We start from the raw sequence: 21,456 nt of genomic DNA, 5'->3' as shown, positions 1-21,456 counted from the left end.
ATTTCTGTTGCTTGCTGAGGCTGATTGTATTTGTATTGTTGGGGAAATTTTATTGCAAAGATTAAAAAAAGGGTCTAACGGAGCCGCCACCCTTTCACCCTGTCTTTTGGGGTAAGCAGTAGAAAGGGCTAATGCTCATCCTGCCATGCTCAATTTCTACCATTATGTATTGTGTTCTCTTTGCTCTCTTACAGAGTCCCTTATCTGGCTGTTGCTCGGACATTTGAGAAGATTGAGGATGAATCTGCCAGGTAATTCCAGGCTCTAAAGTTAGTAGCAATGTGAGTTACCATGACTATGGCTGCAGATAGGAATTTTTCTAGACACCACTCTGTGTATTAAGAGACCCTCTTCATTCCCTGTAGCTGAAGGGTTGGAAGATAAAGGGCTTTGAGCTGGAATGATAGTGAGCCACATTTGTGGTGGCATCTGTCTTGCTTGAACGCTGATCCCGATTAGGAGCCAGAACTCGGAGGGCAGGTCAGATGGAGAAGATTGGAAAAGCCAGAGCCTTGAATCCTGCATTTGAAGTAGATGGCTTTATGTAGAAAGAGTCCGGGACAAAGTTCCACAGTTTAGCTAGTATCCCCAAAATTGGGAATACACCTAAACTCTTATTGGCTAAACACAGACTGTTTCAGGCCATAACGTATATAAATGTTGGTGATCAGAAATCCACATGCAGTCCTGTGTGCCTTTGTGGTTATTACCAATTCCTTTGACATAGATGCATTTGCAAGAGGCCGTCTGTGACGATCTGTCAGAGTTACAATGGACACAGCATAGTTGTCTGCTGCATGGTGGGTACTTACAATTTGACATTCTTGGAACCCTAGTGGGAGGAATGTTTCATAGGACAGGTGTGAGGAGATTATGGTGTTTGCTGCAATTACTTTGGAAATTGTTATGGAAGATTTGGTTAAGGACCTGGAGGCTGTAGAAATGAGCGAATAACAATCCATACTTTAGGTGTGAGATCGTGCAATGATGAAACCTAGATCTTCACACTAACTGGAGAGGGGCCTAGGTCCATGTTGAAGCCTATGAGATTATATTATCCTCATCCACAGCAATGAATGAAAGTTCATTTTAAATGTTGCTTTGCAGTCATGCCACAGCATTGATCAGTATGCTTCATTGTCTTCATGACCTGTTGTGTGTTGGTTCTGGTATGGTGAAAATCCCTTTACGCACAAAGGGAAGAGCTGGTGTTTCAGATTTTGAACAAGCACACTCTTGAAACGGTCACTGAAGCAGTTGGACTTTGTGGTGTTAATGGTGACCAGGCACACGAGTGCCACCTACTGGAAAGAAACATTGGTGTTGGTAGGAATAACACTTGTGCCTCTCAGATTGATTCCCTGGACACTGAAAGGTGATCCTTATGTTAATTGTATTTGTATAGTGCTTACGAACCATTAAAGGGATTCAAGGTGTACAAATAGACTACAGATATTACAATATCTGTAAAGAAGTGTGGTGGCCCTCTACTGGTGGCATTAGTGGCTTTTACTTTTCCAGCATGCGGTTGCATGGTCAGTTCGAAGATGAGTGAGTCGTTATGAGGGAAGGGTGCCATTAATGCCTGGTTGATATGGGATAAAATACTATGTGCAGCAGCCGCCCCAGCACGCATAGAGCACCAGCTGCCACTGTCCTTTGTGGCTCCATATCCTTGCAGTGCACTGTAACTTTATTCCTAAGTATGGAGTGCAGCAGACTAGAGTAGTTCATAACCAAATTTTAGTCTTCAGATTGTCTGAGCCAGCTTTTAAAGCTCACTGAAGGTCCCTGTCATCTGCTGAAGGTGCTGATTGCTGCGAACTGTCCACCATACTCTTGTGGTCCTAAACGAACCCACACAGCTAGGAGGAGAGCATTGTTTAATTAAGCCTCAAGAGCAATAAGATTGAATCAAGGGCAGACCACTTTGGTTTTCGCCAGTCTAGATATGTTGTACCGTGTCTGCTGTGGACTTCTAAGAAAAACCTTGGGCCCATGGAATGATTTCTTTTTACTGTGACTCGGCCTCTTGGGTAAGCCTTGGCGAAGCACTACGCTACGCTCGCGTAGTTTGCGAAGTTCGCGCTACTTCGCACTACGCGAACTGCACGTAGCACAGTGCGAACACGCGTAGCGTAGTGTTGCGTAGTGCTGCGGTCATTTTTTGCTTGCTCGCGGTCCTCAACGTCAAGTTGGCGACCGCGAGCAAGCAAAATGACATCCCGGCGAGACTTTTTCCTTGTTCGCGATCAGCAACTTCAAGTTGGCGATCGCGAGCATGGAAAATAAACCTCCCGGCGAGATTCCCAACGCGAGGAGGTCAGGTTTCTCATTGAGAGTGGTCCCGTATGATCGCGACCGCTCGCGATGAGAAACTACCAGTTCGCGTTGAGAAAGCTGAAGCTCGAGTAAAAATCTACTCTAGCAGCAGAAAACTACAGCTCGCACTGTGCAAGATGCCATTTTCAATGATTGCACAGTGCCGGTTGCTTGTCCGCACTGTGCAATCATTGAAAACGACATCTGGCACAGTGCGAACAAGGAACTACGCAGTTCGCGAAGTGCTACGCGTAGCTCGCGTAGTGCGAACTTCACTTTGCGTAGCTTCGCGAAGTGCTACTTCGCGAACTATGCCCAGGGTTACTCTTGGGGAGAGCTTTAAAGAACTTGTTGATCAGAAGCATGTGTGCATTTAGGTTGCTGGTATCTGCCTCAGTCTCTACCACTCCCTCGGTTTCTACCCTGTATGTTTCTTGGCTCTGCTCTAGCCCTTTGATTGGCTGAACCAGTGTCAACAGTCCATTAAGGCTGCTAATGGTGGTGTCAAACATTAATTACAAGCCATGCCTCCTGGATTCGTTGTTGTTGTAACCTATGTTCGAGCTGCAGTAATAAGGCTCTCCAGGTCCAGTTCACTCTTTCGGTTGTGTGATAGCTCAGTGAGATAACATGGTAGCTTCAGAGAACTGTGTGCAACATGCAGGTCTCTGCTTCAAATTCCAGCAGTGAGTGTGAGTCTGATGAAATGAGCAGCAAATGAAGAAATAGGCCTTACTGATAGTGAGTCTTTGGTGAATACCGTTCTCGTTAACAACTAATCGAATATTCTTTCAGGAACAAGAATATCGAAACGCTGAGCAACCTCCTGCGCTCTGTGATCGCCCTCTCGCCAGAGGACCTCCTGCCGTGTGTCTACCTGTGCCTGAACCGCCTGGGCCCGGCCTACGAGGGACTGGAGCTGGGTATCGGTGAGACCATCCTCATGAAGGCGGTAGCGCAGGCAACAGGTAATTAGCCGCTGTCTTCTGCAGACTGCTAGTCTTCTCTTCCCCAAGTGGCTCTCAGGAACATTCACCCTTTACCCAGAAGGCGCTCTTCGGGCAAACCTGCACACCCGGGAAGGTGACAGTGGACTGTTAACTAGCACCATTTCAATTTTTGTTTTTGTGTTTAAGGAGCTTTATTGAAGCAATTAAGAGCAAAGGTACAACATTACAACAACAATTATGAAAAAATACGAGAAATAACCTGTATATAAGCATGGCAAAATGAAAACCTGATATAACAACTACTGTTGACAAAAGGTAAAACCAAAAGCTAGGAGCAGTAATTAAGAATTATGTACCATAGCAAATGAGCATTTTATATTTTGTAGATACAGACAGAAAAGATGGAGAGAGGAAAAGACAGAAAAAGAAAACAAGAAGTCAACATCATTACCAAATATAGTAAATAAGAATATCCGATACAGGCACTAAAAAACTTTCAGATAACAAAGTGATAGTACTATATTATCTTAATCCGAACAATTTAAGAAGTATAGAGCACAATACTCAAGGTGGCTGGAAGACAAAAGTACTGTCTTTGTTACGTATTACAGACAGGGATAAATAGTTGGTGAGTGGAGACCATTTTTTTGTTTTTGTTTTTTTAAGTAGCTGCTGAGAGGTAGTGGCAGAAGCTCTATCCAGCCGGTGAAAACAGAGAAGATTCCACCAGCTGGAAAAAGTGACCTTAGTGGAGTCCTTCCAGTTAGAGGTAATAACCTGAAAGGCAATGGCAAGCAACAAATCCACAAACGTGCCCATCTTGCGAGCACCAAACCAATTTGCAGAATTACTGCCCAAGAATATGGAGTACATGTCAAAAGGAAAATTAATAGAGCACATGGAGGTGATTACTTTACATACTTTTGTCCAAAAAGAGGAGATGCTAGGACAAAGAAAAAAGGAATGTAAATATGTGCCAGGGGTGTTTGCGCAAGACCAACAATTAGGAGATAGTTCGGAGTTGTATTTGGAGATAAACATAGGGTTAAATATAACCTCTGATAAAAGTAATAAAGGGTTTGAGTGGTGCTGGAATTACAGGAGGTGTGTTGTATTTGTGTCCAGATAGAGTTCCATGTGTGTACAGAGCGAGTATGCTGCAAATCTTATTCCCATAAGAGTTCACTTTTACTCTTGGGGCAATTAGGAAGCGAAAAATTAAGATATTTATAGATATGGGCGGACCGAACGGAAGGGGAGGTAGATAAAGGCTCTAATGGGGGGTCTAATGAAGGAGATCTAGAGAGAACTTTTAGGTTAAGAGCCTTCTTAAAGAATCATACTTAAGAAGAGAGGAGGCAGGCAGGCAAAATTTGGATTGTACTTCCTGAGGGGATAAAAAATGCGTACCTTGGAGTAAGTGTTTAACTTTTTTTTATTCCTTTGGCCACCCGGTCTCTCAAAAAAATAGTACGGTTGGAAAATTTAATGGACTTATTATGCCATATCGGGGATTCTAGGTAAACTTGCAAAGATGAAAGAGAGTTGTTAATGACCGGATTAAGTTGATATAAATTGTAAGATGGTTGGGGACTTAAATGAGCGAGGAGGGTGAGAAAAATAGGCCAACGAGGAAAAGGGAAAGGGATGAATCGGGGAATCCTCCAATCTATGCTAGACTGATAAGAAGGGTGTTTCGGGAGAGGATAAATATGGTAAAACCTGACTAATTAGAAAGGAAGAGTGATACTGTCGGAAGTTGGGGAAATTGACACCACCCCGATCTTTAGGTGCAAACAAAGAAAATAAAGAGATGCAGGCTTTCCGGTTATGCCATAGAGTATATACTTAAAGTACTATTAAGAGTTTTAAAGAACTTTAACGGAAGCCTTACAGGTAATATGGACAGGTATTATTTAGTGGATGACTTCAGATTTAGGAAAGTTTAACTTGTAACCCGACAAGGTGGCTTATGAAGAAAGGATCTCCGTAAAAGCGGGTAAAGAGATAAAGGTATCTGAACCATTTCTAAATATTAAAATGCCATATTCACACAACCGCAGATTCCTGCTACTGGACTGCCTCCCTGAGCCCCCTCTTACACAGGTGTGCATTGACCGAAGCTTGAGAATACCCCAAGGTTCTGGCACTTAAGAGCGTAAACCCACAGGGGATTCTTTCATAGCTTCTTCCGGTGCTGTCTTTCGAAAGCTTCACCGTGGTCTGACATGGCATGACATGTAGAAAGGGATCTGTCTTTCTCCGATTATCACCGCTGCCTGCATTGATCCTGTTTGACCTGCTCTGTGCAGCCCAGCAAGCTTTTTGTCTTCCTCTACACCCCCTACTCTTTGACGTTCACAGATAGGGACTGTCAGCACTTTATTTCTCCTAAATTGATCCTGCTCGTTCGTCTTTTTTTATTGTTGCTGCTCCTGCCCCATATCTGCTTATAATTCCACTCTTTTCCCCATCCTTAACCATTACCAATGGCCTGTTTTGAGGTCTGATGCGCAAATCCAATCGCTCCAACCAGTGGGTCCCGGATGCACATACATATTTGTTGCTGTTAGTGGTGGCTGGTAAATTTTGAAAGTGATGAGCCATAACATTCCTCGTACTGGACGTGGACAAGTAAAGTATGCCAGATCTTCTTTAAGGATATTTTGAGTGGGGCATGGTTTTCAAGTTTATATTTTTTTTTTGTTTTGTTAAAAGGGTGTTCAGATGGCTGATCTACAGCACCATTTTGCCTGAAATTGTGAGCGAGTACTAATGATATATTCCAATTCATTAGTGTATGCAGGCATGCTGAGCCTCCCCACAGGTGCTAGGCATGCATATACCCAAGAAAACCTTGAAAAATGCTGCCACAAGAGCGGAATTTTCAACACAATGTCCCATAAAGAGCAATCCGTATTTCAGGCTTTTAAAACTCTGGCTATGCAAGCTCACGTTGCCTATCGGTTTTTCATAACGTTTTCAGCATCCTTCTCACTTAAGTCAGTCATATCTTATGACTGAGGCTCTGTGAAAGAAGTAAGATGTGAATCGAGGGTTCTGCAAATAACACCTTCACCGGGCATTAACAGCAGTGCTTGACAAACACTATATGAACACACAGCAGTGCTGCCGCAAGTTACATAGAGATCGCAACAGCAGACAGAAATCTTTAATCCTCCGGCAGGAATAGTGATAATATCAAAAAAGCTTCATCTGCATAGATGCTAATATCCCTCCATTCAAGTCTTTTGATAAATATAGCAGGTAATGCTTTCTTACCAAGGACCCAACATCGTCACTACATTTCTCAAACTCTGCATGAATAATTTCTAAACTATTAGTTTTAAACACTTCAGGAATTCTGTTATTTTATCCAAAACCTCAGTGTCCAAAAATACTGCAAGCAATGTCACCATGATCTACAAAATGTTTGCTTTGGATAAGTAAGGTCCTTCCCCTCCTCCATAAAGGCAAATAATTTTCTTTTATAATAATAAGCAGTATTTGTTTCAAAACACCACATTTTAATTTTCATTAAATACTTTTGTGGTCCCCTCAAACATCGCCTTGTTAGGTCGAGCGTTCAAGACCTCTTGTATATACTTTGGTATATACTTATATGTGCATGTACTTTGTGGGCGTATGTACTTTGTGGGCACTGGAGATCAGCCCTAGGACTTGTCTGCTTCCGCTTAGGGACATTTTTTTCTGTTCAGCTGCCTCTATTTAACTGTCTTGATAGAAAACGACTAGCGAAAGTCAGTAAAATACCAGAATTGCTTTCTGCTGAGGGTCTTTCTGTTTTTTATTTTTCTGGCAACTGCCTCTATTTAACTTTCTTGATAGAAAACGACCAGCAGAGGTCAGTAAAATACCAGAATCACTTTAGCGTTCTCTAGATTCCAGTCCATAGAAATTGTCTCCCACGAGCACCCGTAGACAATATTTTTTTTAAATCTTGTATTTTCAGTGATATGACCACGGAAGGCCCTGATTTTATATTAAAAACAGAGCTTCGGACTATACCATTTCCTGCTGAAAGCCAATATTTCTCTCCATGTGTTCCCATACCTGGTGTGTCACACGGTTTGTTGCTTACTTTCCCTCCATGTTAAAGAACAGTAGATGTTTCAGCACCCAGGCTAATGTGCTGCATAGCTAAATACATATAAGGTCCCAGGCGAGACAGATTGCATTGCAAATGCTTGTTTTTTTTGTTTTTTTTTACCTCTTAGCTCAGATATGCTACTGCCTACGAGCCGTTTTTTTCACTTCTAAGAGGTTTTTTCCACATGTTTTCAGCCCTGTCATTTAAGGGATATGTGCTTTGCTGATTTTGTATTTGACTAGTGCCCTTTATCTGACTCTCTTTTAGTAAGATGGGCTTATTCTGGAATTTGTAAGCATTGTGATAACCTCTTGATTGTGTAATGGCAGCCCAGAACACTACACTGCCCATCTCCGGACCATAACCTACCTGCTTGCAAACACTGCTTATAAATGAGATGTAGTTCCCATCGGGGAAGTGTAGTTATTATGATCATCATAGGACATAGGGTAGGATAAATACCCCTCTACCTCTCCTCCATCCTCATTACTGCCAAATTCTGCTCATGCCTCTTCTACAATGGGAGTACCTGCCTCCACACTGCTTAGTGAGGAGCCTTTTATACCCTCCGCATGTCCCTGGTATTGTTTGTCCACGTAGTGGTCATTTTCTGTACCATGGGCTCTAATCTGTTATTATTGGTGGTATCATTGGTTTTATTGTAAGGGTAAACTATATATGGAAATTAGTAAATATCTGCTTTTTGTTTCTGACCCAGTAGTGAATAGGCCATTATTGTTGTTCCTTGGTCTAATTCCTAAAAATTATGAAAATAAATATGGTTACATATGTGGTTAGCTACCTAAAGATGTTTTGTGAAAGTCATGTATTAAAACAAAATGAATTGTCCCTTTTATAGATATGTCCCAAACATCTGTAGCCAGGAAAATGTACGTCTATTCATCCATCATTTAAAGATTGATTTCCTTGTAAATTGCAGTTAACCAGTTTTCTACCTTACTTCAGGAATCTGCTATTTATATATATTTTCTGGACACCTCCAGTTTCTCAAAGTTCTCTAAGGCAACCTAAAATCGGTATGTTGATGACCACATTTTATTAAATTCTACTTCCAATCTTTCTTTAGCTCTCCTCCATCTTTTCTGCTCTGGCCCATGTATTATGTGCACCAGTGAGTTCACTCTGGAGCCTCTGAGAAGTGTTTAGTTCCTTCCCACTCCCTCGACCTGGAGACTGGAATGCTGACCTTGAGAGAGTTAATGCAGAATCTCTGGGCATGAGGGGGTGTCTATTCCACACACATGGATTCTAACTAGTTTCTTTTGGGCTTTTAGCCTGGATAATGCTCTCTTAAAGTCTTTTATGCTCTCTACCTACAGGTCGCCAGCTGGATAAGATTAAGGCCGAGGCACAGGAGAAGGGAGACCTGGGATTGGTGGCAGAAAGCAGCCGCAGTAACCAACGCACAATGTTTGCTCCACCTAAACTCTCTGCCTTCGGTGTTTTTAACAAACTTAAGGAGATTGCCAGGATGTCGGGAAACGCGGTGCGTGTGGAGCTTTATTATAATGAAATTAAGCGGGAAACTCTTGGAGATTTGTCTAACAGTTAACACATAAGTATTAGGTTAATTCAGCTAAGATCTGCAGAGACGGATTTATTTTGTTTAAAATGATGTTCACAAATGCTACATTTGCATATGTATTTTGTATTCTTAATGCATAACCGTTTTGAGCCAGCGGAACATAGCATGCAGGAAGTTCCTTGTGGTGTGTACATTTTCTGCTTGTACCTTTTCTAATTAATTGTAGCATTTGGAGACCTTGTGTAATTTAATGGATTTTCTCTATTTATTTTCACCTCACATTTTTGGGGGGACATTACTTTAATGGGGGGGACACTTTTTTCCCCTTTTTTCCTACCATTTCTTGATTTTATTCAGTTACATTTAAATGATTCCATTGCCTCACCTATTTTTCTTCATAAATTCCTCTTTACCAGCTGATATCTTTCATATCCTCCATGACTGACCATTTCCACATACTAATCCTCTCTTGGTGGTTTCCTGAGATTTCAGATTAGCAAGAACATCACATTCTGGTTTTCCCATTTGTCCCTTGAATTTTTTCCAAATCCATCCTTCAGTTGCATGGTGATTGGGGCTTATTTCCTTTCTACATTAGGGAATCTTCATCTGTCCGAGGTGATTGGGTGCAGGATGTAAATTCTCAGTACAAAATACATCAGGACCCGAATACAAAGATCAACCTGTCACAAAACCCAAATCTCCATATAAGCACAAGTTATCCAGTCTGAAAGTCCTGATCTAGACACCACCTCATATTCCATTCTTCCCTTTTTCCTGGCCACATGCACGGTGTCTTAAATCCTTTAATGGCAACAGCAACAAAAATATTGTTGCTACCAGCCAGTCAGATCGCCAATCCTCTGAAGATCTCTATTTGGCCGAATGTAAAAAAGTAACTGCCAAGGACCTGCTGCTCCCCCCCCCCCCCCCTCCCCCCCCCCCATGCCCCAATGGAGACTGTGTTCGCCGCGGGTGCCGTAATGTGGCCTTGGGTGCAGCTGCCTTACAGCTGGGACCAGAGGAGGACAGCAGGGACGAGGCAGACTTGCTTCTGAGACGCGGTCACCCTGCAGAGGTCTGAGGGCTGCTCTACAGTGTGCGGACCCTGGGGAGTGCTGTACAGTTGTTCTGGCCCTGCGGAGGCACCACGCAGTGTGGGCTCGCCCTGAACCTGGGCTGGGACCACTTCTTTATGCCTTGCTGGACCCATGGCCACGTGCAGGGAACATTGCGGGACTTGGGCCAGCCCTGAGGGAAAATTGTTTGTTGCTGAGACTGCAGAGGGGGATGGCACCCTCTCCCTCAGGAATGCCTTTGTTTGCGGGTTAGAGCAGTCCCCCCTCCCCCATCCTTGGATTTGCGTTCTGCTTGCTGTGAAGGTGGCACTGCTGCTGAGGGTTGTTGCCCCTCTACTTCTCCCCCCACCCCCGCTTCATGGTGTGTCTCCTCTTTTGCTGCCCTTGGACTCTGGGCTAGGGACAGGTTGTGCCTTGCTTCGCTGCCCCCACCATCCCCTGCAGCAGTCCCTGGGGCCTTACTATGCCTTGGGGGACTTACCATGCTCCTGCCGGCCCACCCAGCAGGGTGGCTAGGGCCTAGTGGATTCTCCGCGGCAAGGGACCCTCTTGACCTGGATGCGTGGGGGGGGGGGGGCACCCTGGCTGGTGGCGCCCCTGGCCCCAAGACTTTTGTACAACTCTGGAGCCCACACATCAGTGAAGGGGCTTGTCTCACTCTGCTTGACACCACAGGTGTCTGGCTGCCCATGTTGCTGAAGGGCAAGCAGGGGAAGGAGGAGACCTCGCTGCACCACTCCCTCATCCTGCATGCGGAAAATCCCCACAAGCTCCACCACCTACCACACCCTTGTTGCTTGTGATGCCTAATGGTAAGCAAGCCAGGGAAAAGTTTTCTATTCTTCACAAACTTCTGAAATTGGTCCCCTAATACCCACTGTGGGCAAGAACAGAGCCCCACTGCCTGCCCGGCCCAGCCCAAAACTGACCACTTAACTTCGGTGCTGACAGGGGCTCGGGGGGGGGGGGCCTTCTCTGGGATGGCAGACTCTTTGGGACAAGCCAAGCCCAATCTGGTCACTATCCTTAAGGCCATGCAAGACTCAGACAGCAGGGGTGGCCCCTCCACTATGGAGGAGTGTCACCCCACTACTGCTACCCAGTAGCGGCAACGGGGAAAAGGAAAATGATAATACAATCATTATTATTATTTTCTTTTTCACTGTTGCTTCCGCTGGGTAGCAGATTTGTGGGGCCTGGTCATCCTTCTGAGCTTCAGGAGGAGGAGGAGTAATGGGCACTACTAAGTGTGCATGATGGTTTGGCCGGCTGTTTTAGGCCGGCCAAACCGTCATGAACATTTAGCATTTCTCCACTAGTCTGTGTTGTTCAGTTGGATGGAGAAAAGCCACAGGCTCCTAGGCACTGTCTGAGCAGCGTAGTAGGCTGCTCAGACCAATCTCAGCGCTGCTGTCATGCTGTGAATAGCATGCCAGATTTGGCATCTGGGAGCCAGCGCAGTGTGGCCCAGTCTGGGATCAGCGGAGGAGGAAGACAGAGCGTCGGGTAAGTCTAAATATATTTCTTTTTTATATTTTTTCTATGTATTTATGTGCCCTTCACGTCGTGGTCAGCTGCCACTGTCAAGCGGCCCTGGAAAACAGGGTGGGTGTATGGACGTGGTGCTCCTTTGCCAAGATCTCCGAAATGTTGTCATCAGAGTCAACAAGGCCTAGTTCTGTGTGTCTTCCATGGAGGATGAGGTTTACATCCAGAAACTGCAGGTGGCCTAACTTCTGATCTTGGCGGCTGCCCTGGAGGAGGGGACGAAGGATGCTGAGAACTGCTCACGCCGCGATAATCTGCAGATAGTTGGATTCCTGGAGGGCTCGGAGATGCCTGATGCTGCAAAATTCCCGAAGGACTGCTTTCACTCACGGGTCCCAGATTTGGCCTTCTACCCTTGATTCGTAGTGTAACTGGCCCATTGATCCCTGATCCGCGCGTCCCACCTGGGTTCCTGGTGCGCCCCTTGATTTGCCATGGAATCTCAATTTTCGGGACTGGGATGTGCTCCTCATAGAAGCCCGTTGGCCTTCCGAACTTTGTTTTAAAAACACGCACAATATGCTAGTTCATGACCATACCAGGGCCGTCTAGCAGCACCGCCACTTCTTCACAGCTGCCATGCAAAAGCTCCAGTACATGCTCCTCTTCATGGCAAAACTCAAAGTCCTCTTTGAATCTAGGTCCTTAATTTTTGATACCCCTGAGCAGGGCTGGTAGTTGGTTGAGGAGAGAAGAGACCCACGTGCCACTATAGACCGGCTGACCCCCAGCAGTCGGTCGTCCCGAGGCACCACCAATCGCTCCGCCCCTCTTCCCCCCCTCGAGGCTTCAGAAGAAGCAGTGGCCCCGTTCCTATTAAACCCCCCTAACTGCAATGATGGTTCTTCGTCCTCTGAGCCCCTGCACTCTGATGGGGGACTGAAGGGCGACTGAGTAAGGTCTCATCAGCGTGGAGCCCTGAGAGAGAGACTCCCCAGCATGACGCTGCCTAGGCCTGTACTTGTGGTATTTATCCCCAAATTGCTCATCCAAAAGTTAAGGCTCAAGACCCAGAATCATGGGCACTTAGCGAAAAGGTTCTGTAGTAGGGGATCTCTGTGTATAGTCATAATCTAGTGAATAGTCCCGCCATGTGCCCCAGAGCAATAAAAAATAATCTCTAAAGGTGACAAATCATGCAGACCTGCATACACCTTTAAGAGAGAATTTAATTTAAAGACAGATAATGCAGCCTATACCCACAGGCTACACTGTCCAGTACTTCAACTAGAATTCCACCAACATCCACAAACAGCACTGCCAGTCCAGCTTTTCTCCACATAGGAAAAAACCCTGCCTCTACCAGCAAAAGCCTCTGGAATGATAGAATAGAGAGGAAGGAGTGGACAGACAAGCCCCATAGGCTGCCATTATGTGGCTTAGAACAGGATACTGTGCCTTTAAGAAAACTTTCCAGATTTCCAGAACTTTCCCCATTATCCCAGAATGCCCAGCAGGTCCCATTTACTTTCAGTTCTTTTTTCCGGCTCCTGCTAGCAGGACCCTGGAGCATTGAGCTCTCCCCTTTTCAAGGGTTTATTGTAGTTTTTGTCAATTTTTGTCACTTTTTCAAGTGCTTAGTGGCTGGTACTGTCAACATGCCTGGCTTGTTCGACAAGTGCCCGGAATGTGGTAGAAAAAAGGCTAAAACAGATCCACACGAGGTGTGTATAGGTTGCCTTCCCCAGTCCCACGTGCCTGAAGACTGTGATATCTGCCACTCGTTCTCAGCCAGGACCCTGAGGGACAGAATGAAGATCAGGCTTCAAGTCCTGGAGGAGAGAAGGCTGAAGGCACCAGGTGGGTCTGGAGGGGCTGATTTGGCCCATACTGAGGCCTCTGGGGGGCTCCCCAGGGGCAGGAAGACCAGTAAGCGTCCCCACTCCCCGTCGAGGGCGTCGGCGGCATCGAGGAGGATGACTACCATCTGTTCGCCGTCTCCCCAGGGCTCTGGGGAGAAGCGGCGTCGACCTCGAGGGACCTGAACAGGCCGCCGTCGACTACATCGGCATCTTCGGCGATGTCGCCGTCCAGCAGTCGGCATCGAGATCGGACCCGGCGTCGGCGCTCGCCGTCGAGGGGAGATCGCCGTTCGCCGTCGGTGAAGAGGAGACGGTCGACGTCGACGTCGAAGAGACGATCGCCGTCGAGGCGCAGATCGCCGTCGAGGCGAAGGTCGCCGTCGAGGCGAAGGTCGCCGTCGAGGCGAAGGTCGCCGTCGATGAAGAGAGAGTCATCGGGATCGGTGTACTCTGTGGTGTATACGCCTCCTCGGATGCCTACGTCACCGCCTCCTCCCCCACCACCTCCGACTCCGCCTCCACCACCGCCGCCACCACCGCCTCCACATCCGCAGCCACTGCCTCCGCCGCCCCCACCTCGGTCGTTACCACGCACTCCATTTGGGCTGCCGGCGGTTCCCCCTCGGTCGGTTTCCCTTCCGAGGTACCCGACTCCGCCGCAGGGGACTCCGAAGCCGCGACGCCCGCGGTCGCCGGGACCGGCTAGACCGGCGGGCAGACCGAAGCCGAAGAGGTCGCGCTCCCGCTCTCTCAGGAGGAGAAGATCACGGAGCCATGGACTGTCATCGTCGGACTCAGGACGACGCCGTAGGAGGCACAGGTCCAGGTCGCACACGCGATCATCGACCAGAGACTTTTCCCCGACGCTGTCGGACTCGCCGGGGACTAGGGTGTCTCCGGTGGACGATTTGGTCTCTTTCCAAGAGGTGCTGTTGAGAGGGGCAGCAAAGTTGGGTATCACGGTGACGGTTCCAACACCCACGACGTCCGTGATATTCGAGACACTTCATAAGAAACATCTGTCTCGCCCTCTACTGCCCCTTGTACCAGGACTGGTGGAACCCGCGTTGGAGCTGTTCCTCACTCCCGCGGTGACGAAGGCCGCCCCCTCCAGGCTCATGAAAAAGTATAGGGCCCCGGAGTCGGACCCTACCTTTTTGAGGATGGACCCGAAGCCGGATTCGGTCATCGTGACGGCGGCGAGGAAACTACATGCGACCGCCCCTTCATCGACGGTCCCGCCTGACAAAGAAAGCCGCTGGCTGGATTCTGCGGGCAGGAAGGTGTGTGGGACCGCCGCCACCACCATGTAGGCGGCGAGTGCAGGGGCTTTGTTGGGCCGTTACGACCGGGCCCTGTGGGAGTCCCTGCAGCAGTATGCGGACCTGCTGCCCCGGACAGGAAGGAGGACTTCTTGGAAACAGTGCGCGAAGGCATGCTGGTTTCTAATCAGGTGATCGGCGCGGCGGCGGATGTCTCCTTGTTGGCCGCCCACGCCTACTGTCATGGCGTCCACCAGAGGCGGCATTCGTGGCTGCGCCTGACGTCCCTCAAACCAGAGTCGCAGCACAGAGTGGCCAACTTGCCCTTCTCGGGGGAAACCCTGTTCGGAAAACATGCGGATGATGAGATGGCACGCATGAAGGCGGAGGCGGAAACCCTGACGGCCGTCGGGTTGGAGAAGGCCGAGAAGAAGAAGCGCCCGTTCCAGAGGAGGTTCGGGTCTTCGGGCAGAGGGCGTGGGCAGGGTTCGGGACAGCAGCAGCACCAACAGCAGCAGTTCCGGAAGCCCTTCAGAAACGCCAGAGGGGTAGAGGAGGCCAGTAGGCGACTACCACTACCAAGGGCCCGGCCGGGTCTCGGCCCTGAGCGGCTACTTCCCCCTCAACCGTTACCCACTCCAGTGGGGGGAAGCATTCAACTTTTTCCGGCAGAGTGGAGAAAAATTACTCAGGACAAGTGGGTGCTGAATATTGTTTGCAATGGATACAGTCTTCGGTTTATCAGCCCGCCTCCAGCGATTCCGCCGGTCAGCTCTCAGTTCCAGCTGAGAGAGCTCCAGGCGGAGGCAGACATCTTGTTGAGAAAAAAGGCGGTAGAAGAGGTACCTTTGTCTCAAAGGGGAAGAGGTCTGTACTCTCGGTTCTTCCTCGTTCGCAAGAAGGACAAGAACGAGTTCAGGCCCATTCTGGATTTGCGACAGGCAAACAAATGGATTCGCAGAGAGAAGTTTCGCATGCTATCGTTGCACCAGATTTACCCTCAGCTGCAATGGGGAGACTGGCTCTGTGCCATAGATCTACAGGATGCGTACTTCCATGTGCCCATAGCACGGAAGCACAGGAAGTTCCTGCGATTTCAAGTCGGCGCCAATCACTATCAATACACAGTACTGCCATTCGGGCCAAAGTCTGCGCCCAAGACCTTCTCGAAGTGCATGGCGGTGGTGGCGGCACATCTGCGAAGGAACAAGGTGTTTGTCTACCCGTATCTGGACGATTGGCTGATCAAGGCTTCATCCTTCTCGGAAGCGCAAGATCACTTCCGATGGACGTGCGCTCTCTTGCACAAGCTGGGGTTACACGTCAACATGTCCAAATCGGTCCCGACTCCGGTCCAGTGCATACAGTACCTGGGAGCCTCCATCGATACGCGGTCAGCAAGCGTGTCTCCTTCGGAGGAGAGACTGTTATCACTCCTTCGGAAGGCTCAGGACTGCTCCATCGACGACAGTGAGGAAGGTGTCTTCTCTACTGGGATCGATGGCCTCCTGTATCTTCCTCATGCCTCACGCATGGCTACACATGAGACCACTGCAGGAGTGCTTGGAGGATCAGTGGGATCAGAGGACAGGCTCTTGGGACGACAAGATACGACTGTCGCTGCATGCTCTTCAGTCTCTGAAGTGGTGGTGTTCGGTGGAAAACCTCCTCAAGGGGGTTCCCTTCCACAAGGACATTCCCACGACGAGTGTCGTGACGGATGCGTCTCTCCAGGGCTGGGGAGCGCATTCCGGGGACTTGTAGATTCTAGGAAAGTGGTCTCCTTTGGAATCGACGTACCACATCAATTTCCTGGAACTCAGATCTGTCTTCCTGGCACTGAAGGCCTTCCTTCCGTCCTTCCAGACCAACTCGCTGCTGATACAGACGGACAATACAACCACGATGTATTACCTCAACAAGCAGGGGGGTCGAGATCGCGCACTCTGTCGCAGGAGGCGCAGGTGATCTGGCACTGGCTGCTGGCCCGAGGACTGACTATTACGGCCACGCATCTGCCAGGGGTGCAGAATGCTCAGGCGGACGCCTTGAGCAGGCTGATTCAGGAAAACCACGTATGGGTCATAAACGACGAAGTACTAGGAGAAGTCTTTGCAAGGTGGGGGACTCCAGACGTAGATCTGTTCGCCACCGCCGAAAACAGCAAATGCCAAGACTTTGCATCAGGTACTACCAGCGGGGGACGCTGGGGAATGCGCTATGGATCGATTGGTCGAACAGCTTTCTGTACGCTTTTCCACCCATTCCCCTGATTCCGGCAGTGCTCATCAAGCTGTCCCAGTCCAGGGCGCGGATGATCCTGATCGCCCCGGAGTGGCCCAGGCAGTGGTGGTTCACGGACCTACTTCACCGGTCTCTCCTTCCTCACATGCGGTTGCCGTGCAGGCCGGACCTTCTCACGAAGTTCGGGGGGCGGATGGTGCACCCCAACCTCTCGTCTTTGAGTTTGGCGGCATGGCTCCTGAAATAGTGCAATATGGCCATCTAAATCTACCAGACGATTGTATGGACATACTGAAGGAGTCTAAACGACCTTCCACTAGGACATCCTATGCTTACAAGTGGAAGAGGTTCTGTATCTGGTGTAAGTCCAAGAACTTTGATCCGACGACATGTAAGGAAGATGTCATCCTTCCGTACCTTTTACATCTGGCGCAGTCTGGCCTTAATTTCCATTCCATTAAGGTTCATCTGGCTGCTTTGACTGCTTACAGGAAATGCCCTTCACAGACTTCCTTCTTTCAGATCCCTGTGGTCAAGGATTTTTTGGAAGGCTTGAAGAAAGTGTTTCCTCCCGTCAGACTTCCCTCGCCTTCCTGGGACTTGAATGTGGTGCTGTCCAGACTGATGAAGGAGCCTTTTGAACCCATTCACAAGGCTTCATTGCAGCACCTATCCTGGAAGGCGGCGTTCCTAGTGGCCATTACATCGGCCCGCAGGGTGAGTGAACTTCAGGCATTATGTTGTCAAGAACCTTATACTGTATTTCATGCTGCTAAGGTTGTGATGCGTACTCACCCTAAATTTCTTCCTAAGGTTATCTCTGACTTTCATGTCAACCAGACCATAACTTTACCTACGTTCTTTCAGAATCCCTCTTCGCCAGCGGAAAGGTCTCTCCATTCCCTGGATGTTCGGAGGGTGTTGAAATTTTATCTGGATAAGACCAAGGATATTCGTAGGTCTGACCAATTGTTTGTTAATTATGGATCAGTCAGGACTGGTCTTGCGACCTCTAAGCACTCCATTTCTCGGTGGATTGTGTCCTGCATACAATTTTGTTATCAAAAGGCTAATAAGACCTTAGGGGGTAAACCTAAGGCTCATTCCACCAGGGGCAAAGCTGCCACGACGGCTTTGCTGCGTAATGTTCCTATTGCGGAAATCTGCAAGGCGGCCACTTGGAAGTCGGTCCATACCTTTGCTGCGCATTACTGTCTGGACTCGGATGCCAGGGCAGATGCTCAGGTTGGGCAGGCTTCGCTGCGAAATTTGTTCGCACAGTAGTGGTTTTGTCTTGTTGTTCCCCACCGCTGTTGTTGTGTGGGGATGGGCTTGCCATTCTATTCACTAGATTATGACTATACACAGCGATCCCCTACTACAGAAGGAGTAGTTTCTTTTCTGTAACTCCAGTTCTGTAGTAGGGGTATCTCTGTTATAGTCATAAGCGCCCGCCCTCCTCCCCGGTTGAGGGATAATTATTCATATGTAGAATGCTACAGGTCTGGCGTGCTACGCCTTCAAAAAGAACTGAAAGTAAATGGGACCTGCTGGGCATTCTGGGATACTGGGGAAAGTTCTGGAAATCTGGAAAGTTTTCTTAAAGGCACAGTATCCTGTTCTAAGCCACATAATGGCAGCCTATGGGGCTTGTCTGTCCACTCCTTCCTCTCTATCATTCCAGAGGCTTTTGCTGGTAGAGGCAGGGTTTTTTCCTATGTGGAGAAAAGCTGGACAGGCAGTGCTGTTTGTGGATGTTGGTGGAATTCTAGTTGAAGTACTGGACAGTGTAGCCTGTGGGTATAGGCTGCATTATCTGTCTTTAAATTAAATTCTCTCTTAAAGGTGTATGCAGGTCTGCATGATTTGTCACCTTTAGAGATTATTTTTTATTGCTCCGGGGTCCACGCACATGGGCGGGACTATTCACTAGATTATGACTATAACAGAGATACCCCTACTACAGAACTGGAGTTACAGAAAACAAACTACTCCTTCTGTAGGTCGCAGGCTGATTAAGTCAGTTTGTTGCATAATGCTAAAGTTAGCCACGGTAAGGACCCAGCTCTGTTTGGTAGGCACCTACCGAATGGAGCTTGGTCCTGACTGCAGAAAAATTGCCAGATAAATACCCCAAGTACACCTTCAAGTAGTTTATTAGTTCCTTTAATAGCTCTTATGCCTTGAAAAAGCCCCAGTCCTGCACTCCGTAATGGGCAGAACACGTGCCGGGTGTCCTTGTGCACATTTGTTCCAGCCTCTGCAAGAACAATAAACAGAATTCACCAAATTCAAAACAACCACCTAATTTCCTTTTTCCATTGGAAAATCTCATCAACACCAGAAAATGTCCTCCACTTCTGTCCACCTTCTTAAAACCATTCCCTTGTTTAAATGGGTTCGGGCTCTCCCCATTTAGGACATCTGGAACTTTTGTAAACGACTCCCATTATTGGGGCGGAGAACCCTGGGTACCACGACCCCAACTTTCCCGTAAGCTTACAATGTGGCTTCATGCCCGGGTGCCGCTCGAGACACTGTATAAGAAGGGTTCAGGCGTTAATCTCTAGGTTGGGTGCATCCCGTTCCCCCAGCAGCGCTAGTTTTTCTAACACACCAGTCTCTGGAAGTACATGAGGCGCCTTATCAGTGCCCTTTACCACTTTTCCCTACTCAACAGGTTGTTGTTCAATGGAGGGCCAGCGGAGAGGATTGCTCTCTATGCAGACAATGTTCTACTGTTTGTGGCTAACCCCCAGACTTCGGGCCCCAATGATTCGAAATTCTCAAATTATTTGCTAAGGCCTCCGGGTTAACTCATCCAAATCTCTACTAGTCCTGATCAGAGGCGACACCAGTGCCCACTTGTGGCAGTCTGATATCTCAGTGAAGTGCCTCTCCTTCAAGTGCCTGAGGTTTCACAACTCCCTGCTCTCTGACCTCACAAGATACCTCAACTTGACCCAGTTAGTGTCCAAAATGAAAAGCGACCTCATGAAGTGGTTGCAGCTTCCCCTGCATGTGATGGAGCGTATCGCCCTCTTCAAAATGATGATTCTCCCTTCCTTTCTATACATATTCCAACACTTTCCACTACCAGTTCCCCCATGCTGGTTTGACACTCTCCACCTCTCTCTTTGGGGAGGCGGACGCTCCCGATTTGCATTCCCCAATGTTTAACAATCTCTGTATAATGATGGTGGTCTGGGGATGGTGCACCTCCAATGTTATTATCTGGCCTCCCAACTAATTGTTAATGATTGGCTGGGATGATTCAGCATATTGTGGAGAGCTTTCTTCTTTGGGATTTCAACGTGTTCTAGATATGCTGTGCGGTGCTCCAGTACCTTGCAACCTGCCTGACCTCACTCGTGTGATCTTCCTTTGCTGGAGATCCTCGTTGCGATTTCTAGGCTGGAATGGTAAATGGACGGGGATCAACTCCCCTACGGAGGTAACACTGGCTCTATCACTCAACAGGCTTGGAGGGCTTCCACAAATGGGATATGATCAGCATCACAGTCCTTGGGGATGTCTGGTCGGGGAAACACATTTTGCCCTTTTGAGACCTACAGGATTGTTACAATCTTAATCAAACGCAATTCGAGAAATCTCTGCCACCACGCCAAAACGTTTAGCTAACATCCCACCTGACACTGAAGTTTTGCAATTTAGTCCCCTGGAGGTCAAGCTGCTGATGGTTCTCATTGGTAAAGGTGCGGGCTCCCAACTTTATCAATCATTCATTGCAAACACCCATATGGTTTTGGACACACTCCAACTCCGCTGGAAGGGCTGGGTTGGTGATCTCGAAGAGGTGGATTGGAGGGAGGCCAGGCTGGCTCTTCCCACATTGGCTATTGCTTCACGCCTCTGGCTGATTAAATTACCTACACATGACTTACCTCAACCCTATATGCTTACACCGTGCTGGTAGGATCCTCCAACCTGCCTGCTTCCGCTGTTCCACGCCTCCAGATGATTTATACCAGTTTAGACCTGCCTGGCTATCTCCCCATATTGGCAACGAATACTCTGTGAACTTCTGGAGGTCATTCAGTGGGACCTTGCCCTGACTCTCACTGTGGCCCTGCTGGGCATGGTTGAGGTTGGCAGCTCCCGGGCTGATCGTACACTTGTGGGTGTTGCCACGTTGGTTGCTAAGCAGGACATTGTCTGAAGATTGAGCTCCCCCAGAGCCCCGTGCCTGATGGAATGGAGGGCGGTAGTGAACTTGTGCCCTCAACTCAGTCTGTTTATATTGTACGTGGCTGTCCACAGAAGCATGATAAGATATTGGAGAGTTGGGGGCATACTGTAGTTTAGGAAGGTGATTCCGTCAAATGGTTGCATACAATATGAAAGTGAAATGCGTTGGTAACTTTACTTTACTTGGTGGATTTCACAAATCGTATAAAAAAATGTATTATCTTGGGAAAATTGGAATATTCATATCTTTGAAGAGTATGCAAATTAATGGTTCTGATATCTATGAAATGAACCCTTCAAGGCGTGTCATACACCTCTCTGCAATACCAATATCAAAAACTGCTGAATGGATTTACAGTATGCAAAAAAAGGCACTGCTTTGA

At 48.0% G+C, this 21,456-nt stretch overlaps 1 protein-coding gene across 2 annotated transcripts in view; it reads left to right on the top strand.

Moving 5' to 3' along the window:
* Positions 1 to 21,456, top strand: part of LIG1 (DNA ligase 1) — a 502,345-nt gene that overhangs the window by 222,933 nt on the left and 257,956 nt on the right. For both annotated transcript variants that reach the window (XM_085616644.1, XM_085616645.1), the window contains exons 10-12: positions 195 to 251; positions 3,118 to 3,290; positions 8,724 to 8,890. In XM_085616644.1, coding sequence (XP_085472770.1) covers positions 195 to 251; positions 3,118 to 3,290; positions 8,724 to 8,890 — 397 coding nt within the window. The remainder of the gene's footprint in view (positions 1 to 194; positions 252 to 3,117; positions 3,291 to 8,723; positions 8,891 to 21,456) is intronic.

Source organism: Triturus cristatus, chromosome 7 (assembly GCF_964204655.1).
Source record: "Triturus cristatus chromosome 7, aTriCri1.1, whole genome shotgun sequence".
Lineage (NCBI taxonomy): Eukaryota > Metazoa > Chordata > Amphibia > Caudata > Salamandridae > Triturus > Triturus cristatus.
Note: the sequence above shows the minus strand (reverse complement) of the source record. Positions and strands in the feature narration are given on the sequence as shown.